The 13665-nt window shown below is 41.3% G+C and overlaps 1 protein-coding gene across 5 annotated transcripts in view; it reads right to left on the reverse strand.

The window, feature by feature from the left end:
* Window positions 1-13665, reverse strand: part of TEX14 (testis expressed 14, intercellular bridge forming factor) — a 427022-nt gene that overhangs the window by 36680 nt on the left and 376677 nt on the right. For 4 of the 5 annotated variants that reach the window (XM_075195067.1, XM_075195063.1, XM_075195062.1 and 1 more), the window contains one exon: window positions 24-320. The exons of the other annotated variant lie outside the window; for it this stretch is intronic. In XM_075195067.1, the coding sequence (XP_075051168.1) occupies window positions 24-320 (297 nt within the window). The remainder of the gene's footprint in view (window positions 1-23; window positions 321-13665) is intronic. 5 annotated transcript variants of the gene reach the window in all.

Raw genomic sequence — 13665 nt, forward strand, 5'->3', positions numbered from 1 at the left:
TATATGAAATGTTAAATATTTACCTTGGTGGAGCTCATCCTCCTCACTCTCCCTGATCACATGAAGATCCCCTACCCATGTTCTTTGCTTAGGAGATGGGCCCGGTTCCTTCTCTGGTAGCAGGGCTGGTTCCCTCTCTGCTTCAGGATACTGGGCTGGTTCTTTGTCTACTTCAGGATATTGGGCTGGCTCTTCCTCTGCTTTATGATATTTAACTGACTCTTCGTCTGCTTCAGAATATTGGGCTGGCTCTTCCTCCTCAGGAGACAGGTCTGGGACTACCTCCTTCTCAATGGCTGACTCCTCCTCCATGGCCTGTTCTGTGAAATGCAATACATAAACATTATATTTTTTGTGTCACATGTGTTTTAGTTTCTTAAATACTAATACATCCTACAAAGAGGTACTAATGACAATATGACACGTTTGTGTTTTAGACTCTATAATATAGTTCCATGTTATGATAACAAAGAGGTTCTTAGTGTCTATTTTTTTAAAAAATGGTAACCGCATATAAAGGGAATACTAAACTAAAAATTAAATTACAAGACAGCCTTCTTGTAGGTATCTATCTATATGTGTTTACACATTCTGTTTTTTTCAAAATGCAGGATTTTAATTGCAATTTAGACAGTATATATTTTATTGTAATTTTTTTTCACATTATCAACTTATGTGTACGCTTGTATTCATTAACTCTATTTTATAAAGAAAGTCACAAGCAATGATGCACCTTGGCATAGATTTGTAAAATTTGGTGTGAGAAATCAAAACTTTTATTTTTCTGTCTACATGATGGGCAACCTCATCTTCCAGGCCCTCCAACTTTCCAGAGGGCCCTCCATTAGATTGGGAATAGCCAGCTGAGGGGCCGCTGGTAAAGGCTTTTTGAAATGTTGCTGTAATGAAATCTTAAATTATGGGTCTCATTTAGAGCTAGGGACAAAGCACCAGGGGCGGATTGGCCATTACCTTTATCGGGAAGCTCCCCGGGAGGCCGGTGGCCACCTTCTATTTTTTCTTTATTTTGGGGGGGTTACCCTGCATGGTCGGAAGGAGGGCAACAATCCAAAAATTGGTGGTCAGTGGTAAGCACCAGGCAGCCTCACGCATTGCGAGGCTGCCTGGTGCTACAGCACTGTGGGTCCTTCAGCACTGTGCACCGATCAGACAGGAAGCAGGAAGTATTCACTTCCTGTCTGTCTGATCAGGTCTGCGGAGCAACGCTGCAGAGCGCGCCGGCCCTAATACTTAAAGTAAGTGAGAGGGGCTACATCTGGGAAAACTATGTGATGAGGCTATATCTGTGAAAACTATATGGGAGGGGGCTATATCTGCGAAAACTATATGTGAGGGGCTATATCTGCGAAAACTATATGTGAGGGAGCTATATCTGTGAAAACTATATGTGAGGGGGCTATATCTGTGAAAACTATATGTGAGGAGACTATATCTGGGAAAACTATATGTGAGGAGACTATATCTGGGAAAACTATATGTGAGGGAGCTACATCTGTGAAAACTATATGTGAGGAGACTATATCTGGGAAAACTATATGTGAGGGAGCTACATCTGGGAAAACTATATGTGAGGAGGCTACATCTGAGAAAACTATATGTGAGGGAGCTACATCTGGGAAAACTATATGTGAGGAGACTATATCTGGGAAAACTATATGTGAGGGGGCTACATCTGGGAAAACTATATGTAAGGGGGCTGCATCTGGGAAAACTATGTGAGGGTGCTACATCTGGGAAAACTATGTGAGGGGGCTACATCTGGGAAAACTATGTGAGGGGGCTACATCTAGAAAAACTATATGTGAGGGGGCTACAGCTTTTTTCCTGCATTGCTTTAGAAATGACCCACTGTGTATTAAGTCATCATATCTAGGTTTTCCTAAATGTTTCCCCAACCAAATTCCAAGTTCTAAATCCCGCCTACTTTTGTGTTGGCCCCACCTACATTTAAGTTGACCCCGCCCACTTCAATAATTTTTTTCCCCCAGGGCCACTTTAAGTTCCCAATCCGCCCCTGCAAAGCACAATAGGTGCAAATGTGCTCCTTGACAAACCATGTTGCAATTCAAGGGATACAAATGTGTTTATTTTTCATGCAGGGAAAATACTAGCTACTTTTGCACACAGATACTGGCAGCTTTATTTTTACACTGTAATTTTATAGTTGAGCTAGAACATGCATCCTGACAAATCTGACCGCACAATTTTAAATTTACCTCACTCCCTCTGTGGTACAAGATGGTTTTGCTGCGGTGCAAATTTGTTCCTCTTTTTTGTTTCCAAACTCTAAATGAGGCGTTATGTATGCAAATGTATGTACGTTCTGAATAAGTTTTAAAAAATAATAGCAATACATCAGAATCATATACCGTTATATGTACTTTTGTTCCTAAACTGATAGTACCTAAAAATCTAAAAATTATGGCCAAAAACTTTCTCATGGGGTATTGCAATGATAATCCTTTGTCATGCAAAATTATGTTATTTCATCATAATACTATTCAGACACTGTTTGTCTTACTACACAAACACATCACAATATTTGGAGCAAATGTTTAATGAAAATTTCAGGTTCTGGAAACATAACAGTAAAATGTTTAAAATGTGTTACATACCTCTATCAATTCTCTTCAGAACCCATGCCTGCCAACTGTTCAAGTTGTTCCACTGCCTCTGTAATTAGTGGATGGAGTGACTAATTCCTAGACTTGTGCAGATTTTACACAGCACAAACCTATATCACTGGAGGTTCCCAGCATTGGTGAAAATTACCCTACTTCCAAGATACCTGTCCATGTTGCACTGCTGTTATAAGACGTTGCTTGCTCTCATGCTACCAAATGAATGGAAGTCCTGTGCCCAAACGTCTCATACAACATTTTGACAGATGAGACTGGATCCATCAAAGAGCAAAAATAAAACACTAAAAAAAATGCAGGGATATCGTAACTACTCCTATATATGGACAACAATCCAGAAGCAGCTAATCTGGAGAGACCTCTGCCAAAAAGCCCAAAATGCAATAAAACAGGCCATGTTGTCAGAAATAATAAATATTAAGGGAAAAAAATGTTTGAAGTGCCACAAAAAGATGACCATAGCAGCACATTTGCCATAGGGGAGCCAGAGTCTCAGGAAATACTACCTTGGCTCCTGCATCCATCACTGCTCAGCTTAACCGTAGTGAGGTGTGTCCCTAAGATCCATGTCAAAGGACTGGGTTTTACAACAAAACAATAGAACTGTCTTTATATTTTGTATTTTAAAAAATACAATATGTTAACCCTAACAAACAGCTGCATACTTTATTTATCTAGCCATACATATTGAACTTTATAACCCATCACACAATTTTATGGTTTATAAGCAAAGTAAGAAGGAGCATAGGGTGCAATATTTGTATCTCACCATAAAATGTTGTGATCATTCAATTTGTGATAATTTCTAATCACAGTATTTGTGTACAGCATAAAGAAGCTTACATTCATTGATTGAACACTGATGCTTTGATGAGACTATAACCATTGCAACCATTTTGTATATTGTACACACCCATAACATGCTTATGCAAAAATTACAACAGTCTACTCTACATACTAGATACAGTATTGAATTGCAGATTTTGGCTTAAGGCTGTTTCTGGTGCATAAATCTGTCATGAGTCACACCTAATATTGCATCGACGGATGCATGAGGCTTTACATACATTATATTAGTTTAACATAATGAGCTGAAATAAAAGTGTTACATATTATTAATATAATATAATGTATTAATACACAAGAGAGAATTTTCTGTGCCCCCATCCAGTTCAATGTTATTGAGTTATCAGAGACAGCATTTTGGACATTATATTTTAACATTATTGCCTTGGCACCCACCAGTCAGAGGTACTAGGAAAGTCTCAGTGCTATTAAGCATTAGACAGGCATAGCTAGGTATAAGGGCCCGATCGACTGTTCCTCTATACCCCAGCAAAAACCCAATGTTGAGTAGTGTAGGCTGCTACAGAAGGGGAAGGTGTTTTAAAAAAAAAAATCTATTTTTTTTAAACGCACTGTCAGGCAAAATAGCTTAAACTGCATAGGGTTGAGCTGTCTCGCCAATCAGAACCAGCTCTTTAGTAAATCTCACATTTTCCGAACTGCATGTAAAATCGCCAAAAAACGTGGTTTTGCAAAACCGCATTTTAGTAAATATACCTCTTAGCGTTAATGCAGATAATTGACCCTTTTGTACTATGTTTCACTGGAGATTTATGTGATGTGAATCAGCAACAGTTGCAAGGAGACCATTGATCAGGGCAAGTGTTTGCTTACTCTGGTGAGGTGCAGGAGTGGCCCTTTTCTTTGCTGCTTTCTAGAACTAGATTGCATGACAGAGACCAAGCACAGGGGTGTATGGGAACAGAAACACCAGCTAATACAGAAGTTGGCACAATAGTTAATGTGGACCCTGGTGTGCAAAAAGGAACTGTATAAATGTTGCAATGCATACGGCAGTCGTCTCGAAGACCTCAGCGGGGCATTCAGTTTATACTAGAGAAGGGCACTGACCCCCATGTTTTGGTTTTGTATTCGGTTTTGGATCTGGATTACCGTTTTGCAAAACCACCGTTGCGTGTTTTGGTTTTGGTTTTGTTTGGTTGTTTTGCTATTTTGTTGGAAAATCAATGTTTTTGAGCCTAAAATAACCCAATTTAGTGCTCCACCTGTTTCATAGATAAGTAATCTAATTGTAAAGGTAATAAATTATCAAAAAAACAGTTTAATTCCTGGTAGGTAGGCCTTCATTTATTCTACACGCAAAACAAATTGTCTTCCTCTCCATCTATGCATATTGGCAATGCAGCCATCGTCTTTGGATGTATATTACACCCTACACTTATAGTTAAATATGTAAAGAAATGGAAAAAAGGTAGTTTGCTTTCTGTCTCTATAGGCCCCCCTCTACTTGTTGAAAAAAACAAAAAATTCAGCCGTTATAGACTGTACAATATTAATTGAAATGGACAAAGCCAGTTTGGTTTCTGGCTCTACAGGCCCCCCTCCACTTGTCGAAAATACCAAAAAATTTAGCCATTATAGACTGTACAATATTAATTGAAATGGACAAAGCCAGTTTGGTTTCTGGCTCTATAGGCCCCCCTCCACTTGTCAAAAATACAAAAAAATTCAGCCGTTATAGACTGTACAATATTAATTGAAAAGGACAAAGCCAGTTTGGTTTCTGGTACTCTAGGCCCCCCTCCACTTGTCGAAAATACCAAAAAAATCAACCGTTATAGACTGTACAATATTAAGAGAAATGGACAAAGCCAGTTTGGGGTCACTCTGTCTATGACACCCTACCCTTAAGGAGAAATTGCCCAAACAGCAGCCTTTCAAGACGTTACGTGATATGGAAATGCCACAAGTCCCTTTCCTCTTTGGGGGTAGATTGCACCCTACACTTACATAGAAAGTTTTAAAAAGATGTTATCATCATCATCTTCAGCTTCATCCTCACCCTCATCAGTGTGTACGTCATCATCACAGACTATCAATTCGTTGCCGCTTGAATCCACCATTAGAGAACAGTCAGTGCTTGGAAATCTTGGATGGTGAAGGCCTTCCTCATGGAAGATGTAGTTCATTTTTATAAACATCATTTTCTCCACATTTTTGGGAAGTAACCTTCTACGGCGATCATTGACTAAGTTCCCTGCTGTGCTGAACACTCGTTCAGAGTACACACTGGAAGGTGGGCAGCTTAAGTATTGCAAAGCAAGTTTGTACATGGGTTACCAAATGGCCTGCTTTTCTTCCCAGTAAGGAAAGGGACTGTCTGACATTTCCATATCAACTACCTCTTGAAAGTAATCCTCCACCATCCTTTGCATATTTATACTCGTATTGGATGGAGTTATGGGCAAAGTGACACATTTTTAGAAAAATCCTTCAAACCAGCCCAGATGTTAAATTGTTCTGGTCAGCCCCCTGCGTCTTCCCTGCTTCTTTTTGGGAAATTTTATTTTTTACGAGCAGCAGCAGCTTGAGAAAGTGAAGGAGGACACGTCGTCAAGCCGAGGCCCAGTTCAGCGGCCAACTTGCTGAGCAATAGCTCCTTGCAAAAGTTCACATCTCGCTCATTTACAAGTAAAGACTCAATGTAGGTCTTAAACCTTGGATCAAGCACAGTGGCCAAAACGTACTGATCCGAGTTCAAGATCTTAATAACTCGAGGATCATTGTGAAGCGAATGAAGTACTTGATCGACAAGTCCAACATACTTTGCTGAATTGCTTGCTTTCAGCTCCTCCTTCATTTTCTCAAGCTGCTTTTCCAATAGTCTAATTAAAGGAATGACTTGGCTCAAACTAGCACGAGTCTGCACTCACCTCACACGTCACAACTTCAAATGGTTTCAGCACCTTGCACAGCACTGAAAGGATTCCCCACTGTGCAAGAGTGAAATACATCCCCCCTCCTTTCCCAATGTCATGGCTTGTGCAATATGCTTGGATGGCTTTGCGCTGTTCCTCCATCCTCTGAAGCATGTACAGGGTGGAATTCCACCTAGTTACCACCTCTTGCTTAAGTTGGTGGCAGGGCAAGTTAAGTTGGCTCTTGGAGCTGCTGTAATCTCCTACATGCTGTGGCTGAATGCCTGAAATGGCCTGAAATTTTACGGGCCACCGAAAGCATCTCCTGCAAGTCACGGTTATTTCGTAGGAAGCTCTGCACCACCAAGTTGATGGTGTGAGCAAAACAGGGAATGTGTTGGAAATCACCCAGCTGTAATGCTCGCACTATATTGTTGGCGTTATCAGAAATGACATACCCTCTGGAGAGTCCAAGTGTTATACACCATGTATCAATCACATCTCTCAGTTTGCATAACAAATTGTCAGCCGTATGCCTGTTAGTGAAGCCGGTGATACAAAGAGTGGCCTGCCTGTGACAAATGTTACGTAGTGGTGTACATGCTGCTGCTGTTCCTGCTGGTGAAGGTGAATGACCAACCCAGTGGGCTGTCACAGTCATATAGTCTTTGGTTTGGCCACTTCCACTTGTCCACATATCTGTGGTTAAGTGGACAGAATGGCATTTTTCAGCGCAATCTCTACATTTTTACACACTTTTTGGTATAGTTGTGGAATTGCTTTACGGGAGAAATGGTGTCGCGATGGAATTCTGTAACGCGGACACAAAACCTCAATTAACTGTGAAAAACCAGCTGCGTTTATTGTGGAGATTGGACGCAGATCTAACACTAACACTGCAGCCATGGCGTCTGTGATTCGCTTGGCGACTGGGTGAAGCCATATTTGCTTCCCCTAGCAAATGATTGTTTCACAGTTAATTGCTGAAATGTAGGACTGCTCATTTTCTTGACGTGCCTCTGGGCTGACTATTCACCCCCAGCAGCAGAAACAGCAGCAGCAGCAGTGGGACTAACGCTTTCTTCAGAGGAATCAATAATAGTGCAGAAGTCATCCAACCTTAATAAGTGGAATGCCGGGCTAACTCCGAGCGCTACTGAGGATATTGATGAAGATGGTGTGGTGGGTGTATTTTGTAGCCGTCGGGATGTCGGTGAGCAGAGGGTCTTAGCTGATGATGGAGTGCTTGTAATTTTTTGAGAAGAACTTTCAGCTTTTCCCAACACTTTGCCATGAACTCTCGTTAAATGGCGTAACATAGACGAGGTTCCAAGATAGTTAAGGTCCCTCCCTCGACTGACTGTGGCTTGACATACACTACAAATGGCTATACAATTGTTGTCTGGATTTGGGTAGAAATAATTCCACATATAAGAAGTGGATTTTTTTGTTTTATGCCCAGGCATGGCAATGGCCTTTTTCATGTCACGTGCCAGAACTGCTGCCACTGGTGCAGGACTTACAGAAACAACCTCAACCTCATCAACATCCTCATTACCGCCCTCGTCGCCTACACAAATCTCCCCCACATCCTCTTCTAATTCCAAAGTGGCATCCTCAATTTGTGTATCACCGGCTACACTCAGGCTATTAAGGCACACATCAGCAGAATGCTCACAATTAGACATCCCACTGTTTGATGGACTCTCCACAGGGATTGGTGTCATTTGTGAATCAGAGCAAACATTATCCTCTAATGCCTTACTGTTATCTTGCAGCTCTGCTTTGACGCGTAACAGTAGTTGTGCACCGATTGTAGGCTCGGTAACTTTTTGGGATCTGCCACTAATAGCCAAAGGTGAAGGCCTCATTCTCTCTTTGCCACTGCGTGTGCAGAATGGCATGTTGGCAATTTTTTTTTTATCTGCACTTAACTTTTGCTCAGTAACACTTCTTTTTCGCTTCAACACAGTAAAAAAAAATTTTGTTTTTTGGACTGATTTCGAAACACTGTGTAGTTTGACATCGCCTTGCCCAGATTACGTACTGGGAACACTAACATCAGGACTGGTGACAGAACCTGGTTGCTCATTCTGCTTATATGTGCACTGCTTTGAATCCATTCTCAGCCCAAAGCACTTGTAGTGCTAAAAATTATTTGGTAGATACTGCTGACAGATAGTAGTTTTGACAGCCAGAAATATTTATGCACAATTATGGGGGACTGGGGTGTCCCCCATAACTGAGGAGTGCTAAAAATTATTTGGTAGATACTGCTGACAGATAGTAATTTTGACAGCCAGAAATATTTATGTACAATTATGGGGGACACCCCAAAAGCACTGGGGGGTGCTAAAAATTATTTGGTAGATACTGCTGACAGAGTATAATTTTGACAGCCAGAAATATTTAGGCAAAATAACGGGGGACACCCAAAAAGCACTTTGAGTGCCAGATATTGAAAAAAACCAAAAACCCTTTATCCTCCTCTCTTCTCTAGCGATTTTTGTTAGCACAATTGGAATCAGAATATTGTATTATCTGTCCCTGCTCTAATCAGCCTGTGACTACACCCTGCTCTCTCCCTCTGTCAAATAGCGATGGATTGCTGTGGAGGCGTGTATTTATAATCTTCAAGTATCGCGAGAACCAAGCCCCGAGATCCGACGATGTCACGATGACGTTCGGCCTCGATTTGGATTCGGAGCGGGCGGGAGAGTACCGAGCTACTCAGCTCGGTACTCAGATAGGCAAAGTTCGGGTGGGTTCGGTTCTCGGGGAACCGGACCCGCCCATCTCTAGTTATTACGGTAATCATGCGCGGAAAAACTATTATTAATACGGTAATTTTTTCGCTGGATTTCAGCTCGCAGCTCCCTGAGCCACGAGCTGAAATCCAGGTAACTATTACCGTATTAACGGTAATAGTTTTTCCGCTGCGCGGAAAAAAAAGAATTGAATATACCCCTATATCGGCTCGGTACTCGGATACCCAAAGTTCGGGTGGGTTCGGTTCTCGGGGAACCGAGCCCGCCCATCTCTAGTTTATACTTAGGGCAAGTGGCTTGGGCAGCAGGCCTGTCCTCATGCCCGGAGGCCAGATCAAAAGATTTGTCCTCAGATCCTCTGGTCAAGGCAGAAGATTTGTCCTCTGGCAAGGTAGATGTCTCAGAGACCTGGGGCAGAGCAGTCATCTTAGAGACCTCGAGCAGGGCAAGTGTCTCAGGAAAAGAGGCAATGACTGGACCCTCCAGAAAACAGGCAATGACTGAACCCTCAAGAAAAACTTTAGCAGATAGAAAAGGTGGCACTCTCTCAGGATTCGAAAATGAAGGCGACACCCTCTTCAGGAACCAAAGATTGGAGGGACGGACCCCTTTCTGGAATAGGTAGGAGGGACAGAACCCTATTTGGAATAGGTAGGACGGGCGGAACCGTCTCTAGAAAAGGTAGGAGCGGCGGAACCGTCTCTAGAACAGGTAGGAGGGACGGACCCTCTCTGGTGCAGTTATTGAAACAGAATCCATAATCGTTTTCTTTCTGGAAACAAAAAAAACTATGGATTGCCCAGCAGGACTCATAGGTCTTCTGTTTGGGCATTACTGCAAAAATGTTCAGAACTAGCACAGTAGAAACAGAGATTCAAACATCTTTGGAGGCTGTGTTCTTCCTCTGAAAATGGACTGTAAAAGCTGCCACCATTTTTAGGAGCTTCTGTGGTCAATTTTTGAATCTCAGGACAAAATGCAAAATGAGATGCAGTAAACCATATGGCGTTGTACAACTTGGGGACTTAGCCCACTGCTTTTCTGGACATAGATGTGCACCTCAGAGAGTTGGGACTGGTTCTGGGCAGGAAGGAGTGTCTGAACTGGAGTTGTGGAGAGATCTCTGACAAGGTCAGGCATCAGGATTTGAGCCAGTTGGGAGCATAGCTGAAGAATTCCGAGCTGCAAGGGCTGCAACAGGGAGTTATCTGAAAAATGAGGAATACTCATAAGAGGGGAAGTAATTCTGTGACACTTGGATTTGTCACAAAACTAAAGAGCAGAGGAATGACTTTATTTGCCAGATAAACAGATACAGAACTGCAAACGGTCACAGGTACAAAAGTTTTTGAATACAAAGTTCAGAAGATGAACCTGAGTGGCTGGAAGCCAGACTGGACAGGTAATCAGAAGCAGGACTAGAGCCACAGGAAATATGACTCACCTGGCACTGGTACAATGAGATGGCACAGGTGCAGGACTAAAGCAACAGTATAATGACAATAGTTGTAACAAGTTTTACAGATAACAGAACTGAAGCAGTTATATTTTCTAGTAGTGATTATAATAAGCTTTGCATGTAACAGGGCTAAAATAGCTGGATCTCTTGGAAAGGGTTGTAAATAAGCTATGAAGGTAACAGAGCTGGAGTTAGTGAATGGGCCGTGCAGGCAGCATGACTAATGTAGCAGAATCTTCTGTCAACCATTGCAAATAAGATATGCAGGTAAGAGAGCTAGGGAAGCTGAATAAACTGTGCAGGTAAGATGACTGAATCTGCTGAATGTTCTGGAAATGGTTGTAAGTTAGCTATATAGGTAATACAGCTGGAGTGGCCGAACAGGCTGTGCAGGTAACTGGACTGAAATAGCTGGATCTTCTGGCAGTGGTTGTAAGTTGTGCAGGTAACATGGCTGAAATACTTGGATAAACTTGCAGTGCTTGTACACAAAAATAGATAGTGACAGTGGATCAAAAAGCAGAATTGTTACCAGTAAATGGCAAGGAGTCAGAATTAAGGCAGGTGCCGGACAAATCCAAGGAATCAAAGAGAGAAAACAGAAACAAGCAGATGTCCTAATCTAGAGGTCCGCAAAGTCAAGGTCAAGCGAAAGACCAGTTATCTGGAAAAAGAGCCAAGTAACTCCGCAGCTTGCTCAGAGATTGCAGTGATAGCAACACGTAATTGATTCAAAAAGCTGTGATGCAAAAGGGCCCTATTTAAAAGTTAACAATCAGGAATGATCAAAGGCAGCTAAATAGTGGTGAACAAAGACTGACCACGATCCGGCACTTAGAGCTAACAGCAGAAGAAAAACACACTTGAGAATATTCCAGGAACAGAACGCTGAAGAAATTGTCGTCTTTTTACAAGTGGAGAGGTTGAGAGAGTTTATCTATTGATTGTATTTTGGGGTGTTGTCCTCATTAGTTGGGGAAGAGATGCAAGGGGAGTTAAGGGTGTTTGGAGTTTAAATTACAAGATTATTCCTTTTTAAATCTTCATTATTACGTTATATGGCATTACAAGAGATATGTGTGCAAATACTTATTGTGAGCCAGTACCGTTTTATAATGCATTATGCTTCTCCATGTTGTTAGGACTATATGTTTTTCATAAATATTTATAATTTCCTATTTCATCGTAAAATCTTAATTTTCACATCGTAAGGTAATTCAATTTATTGTGAAACATCCATCTATATTGCACTCCTATACAAACATTCAGTTACTATGCAACATTAATTGTGATAACAGTAGGATTGGGTTTTCCCATATGGGTAATACACCTCATATTGTTCAATATTTAGTACATATGCAGATACAAAGGGTTCTAATGTTGTTTATGGAGGCTGATCAATCTTCTGCACTTAAATCTGAAAATTAAAAGAACACTGGTATTCAAATAGCTCTGCACATGCCTAGAAATGGACATTATGTCGATGAATGCAATTCATGTTTGAATGCAAATGACACTTACAACTGCCTACAAGTTGAGAGGCACAAAGGGGAGGGAGGGGAAAGACTAACACTGGTCATGTACAGTAAGGGTGTTCTGACGAAGAAAGGGCCGATTCAAGGTCTGTGTTTGCTGTAAGTACACTTGTTTTCCAGCTGTACCTCTTGTGCCCATTGCAGGGCAGGTGTAAATGCCAACTGATAGTGATGACTGAAACAGCATAGTCATTGATTTAAAAACTACCCATACGCGTGTCACTATCTTAGAACAACTATGTGCAAAGATAGACTATAAAAATGCATTGTATGAAATCATATTTATGTAATTAATGTACAAAAATTCTAAAAAAAAGTGTGAAAATAAATATTTATATAAATAATTATACTGTTAAGTTATTTCATTATTAAAAAATGTATGCGTTCTGATGTGACCTGTTATAGTACTTATGTATATGCATGTCCTGCATTCTGTTCTGAGTGTCTACGTATGGCAAGTACTATTTAGGCAGAGTGTACTTCCACCCAGATTCAAATCGAAACGTATCTTAAGATACACTTGGATTTAAATACGGTTGGAACTACACTTAATGTTCCATGCTCTTTTTAAAAATGCAACTTATTTGCAACTTGCTTTGGGACCTGAATCATGCCCTTAATCTAGTCTAAAATTTAGGACTACATATGTTTAATTCAGTCCTCTCCTGTAATGGCCACAAACAAGAGAATTAGTCCTCCAGATGATTTTTAAATGATAAGAAATTCTTTCCCACATAATATTAATGGGCTCTTAAAGACTCTTTCTGTATTCTCTAATTGCGTGGCTACTCTCCAATTGAAATGTTGTTCTTTATTAGATTAGTCTAGAAAAACAATGGTAATGGAACTCTATATTCCTTAAATGTGACTATATGCAAAAAGGTTCTACCCCACAATATAATTTCCACGGTAAATACTTACCCTCAATTTATATCCTCAACTGCAAATGTTTTCTCCCCAAGCTCTGGGAGAACACCCTAATTAATAAACTACATTAGGATCCTAATTTTGCAAATTACAATCCCATATCATTAATAACAATATCAATATCAATAGCTATTTTGAAAAAATTCTCATCACATGACTTACACACTTGTGAATGGGGGGTTGCTCTCCCAAGCCACCATGCTACTCATGACGGCTCGGCTGCTCTCTCTCTGACCGCGTCACTTCCGGTCAGGGCGTCCCGGTTGCCTAGGCAATGGTCGGGATTTCTCCACTGCCGCTGTGCCCGGCAGTGGAGAAAGCTGGGCGGAGACATCTGGGCGCGCGTGTGCAATTAAACTAATTAATTAGCAGCATGCTGAGGCTGATTGTGGCAGCTTAGGTTGCCTCATTCTGATTGGCCCATTCCAGTACATTAGACAGGGAGGGCTTAGCCTCCCTGACGGTTATAGGTTCTGTGTTACACGTCCCTGACCTGCTCGAGGGTGACCTGTAATATTCTTTGTCTTTAGGACTGATTTCTGTGGTAACCTCGGGCTAGTTTCTGGACTCTGCTTCTTCGCTTATAGCCCC

The sequence above is a fragment of the Mixophyes fleayi genome, chromosome 2 (genome assembly GCF_038048845.1).
Source record: "Mixophyes fleayi isolate aMixFle1 chromosome 2, aMixFle1.hap1, whole genome shotgun sequence".
Taxonomy (NCBI): Eukaryota; Metazoa; Chordata; class Amphibia; order Anura; family Limnodynastidae; genus Mixophyes; species Mixophyes fleayi.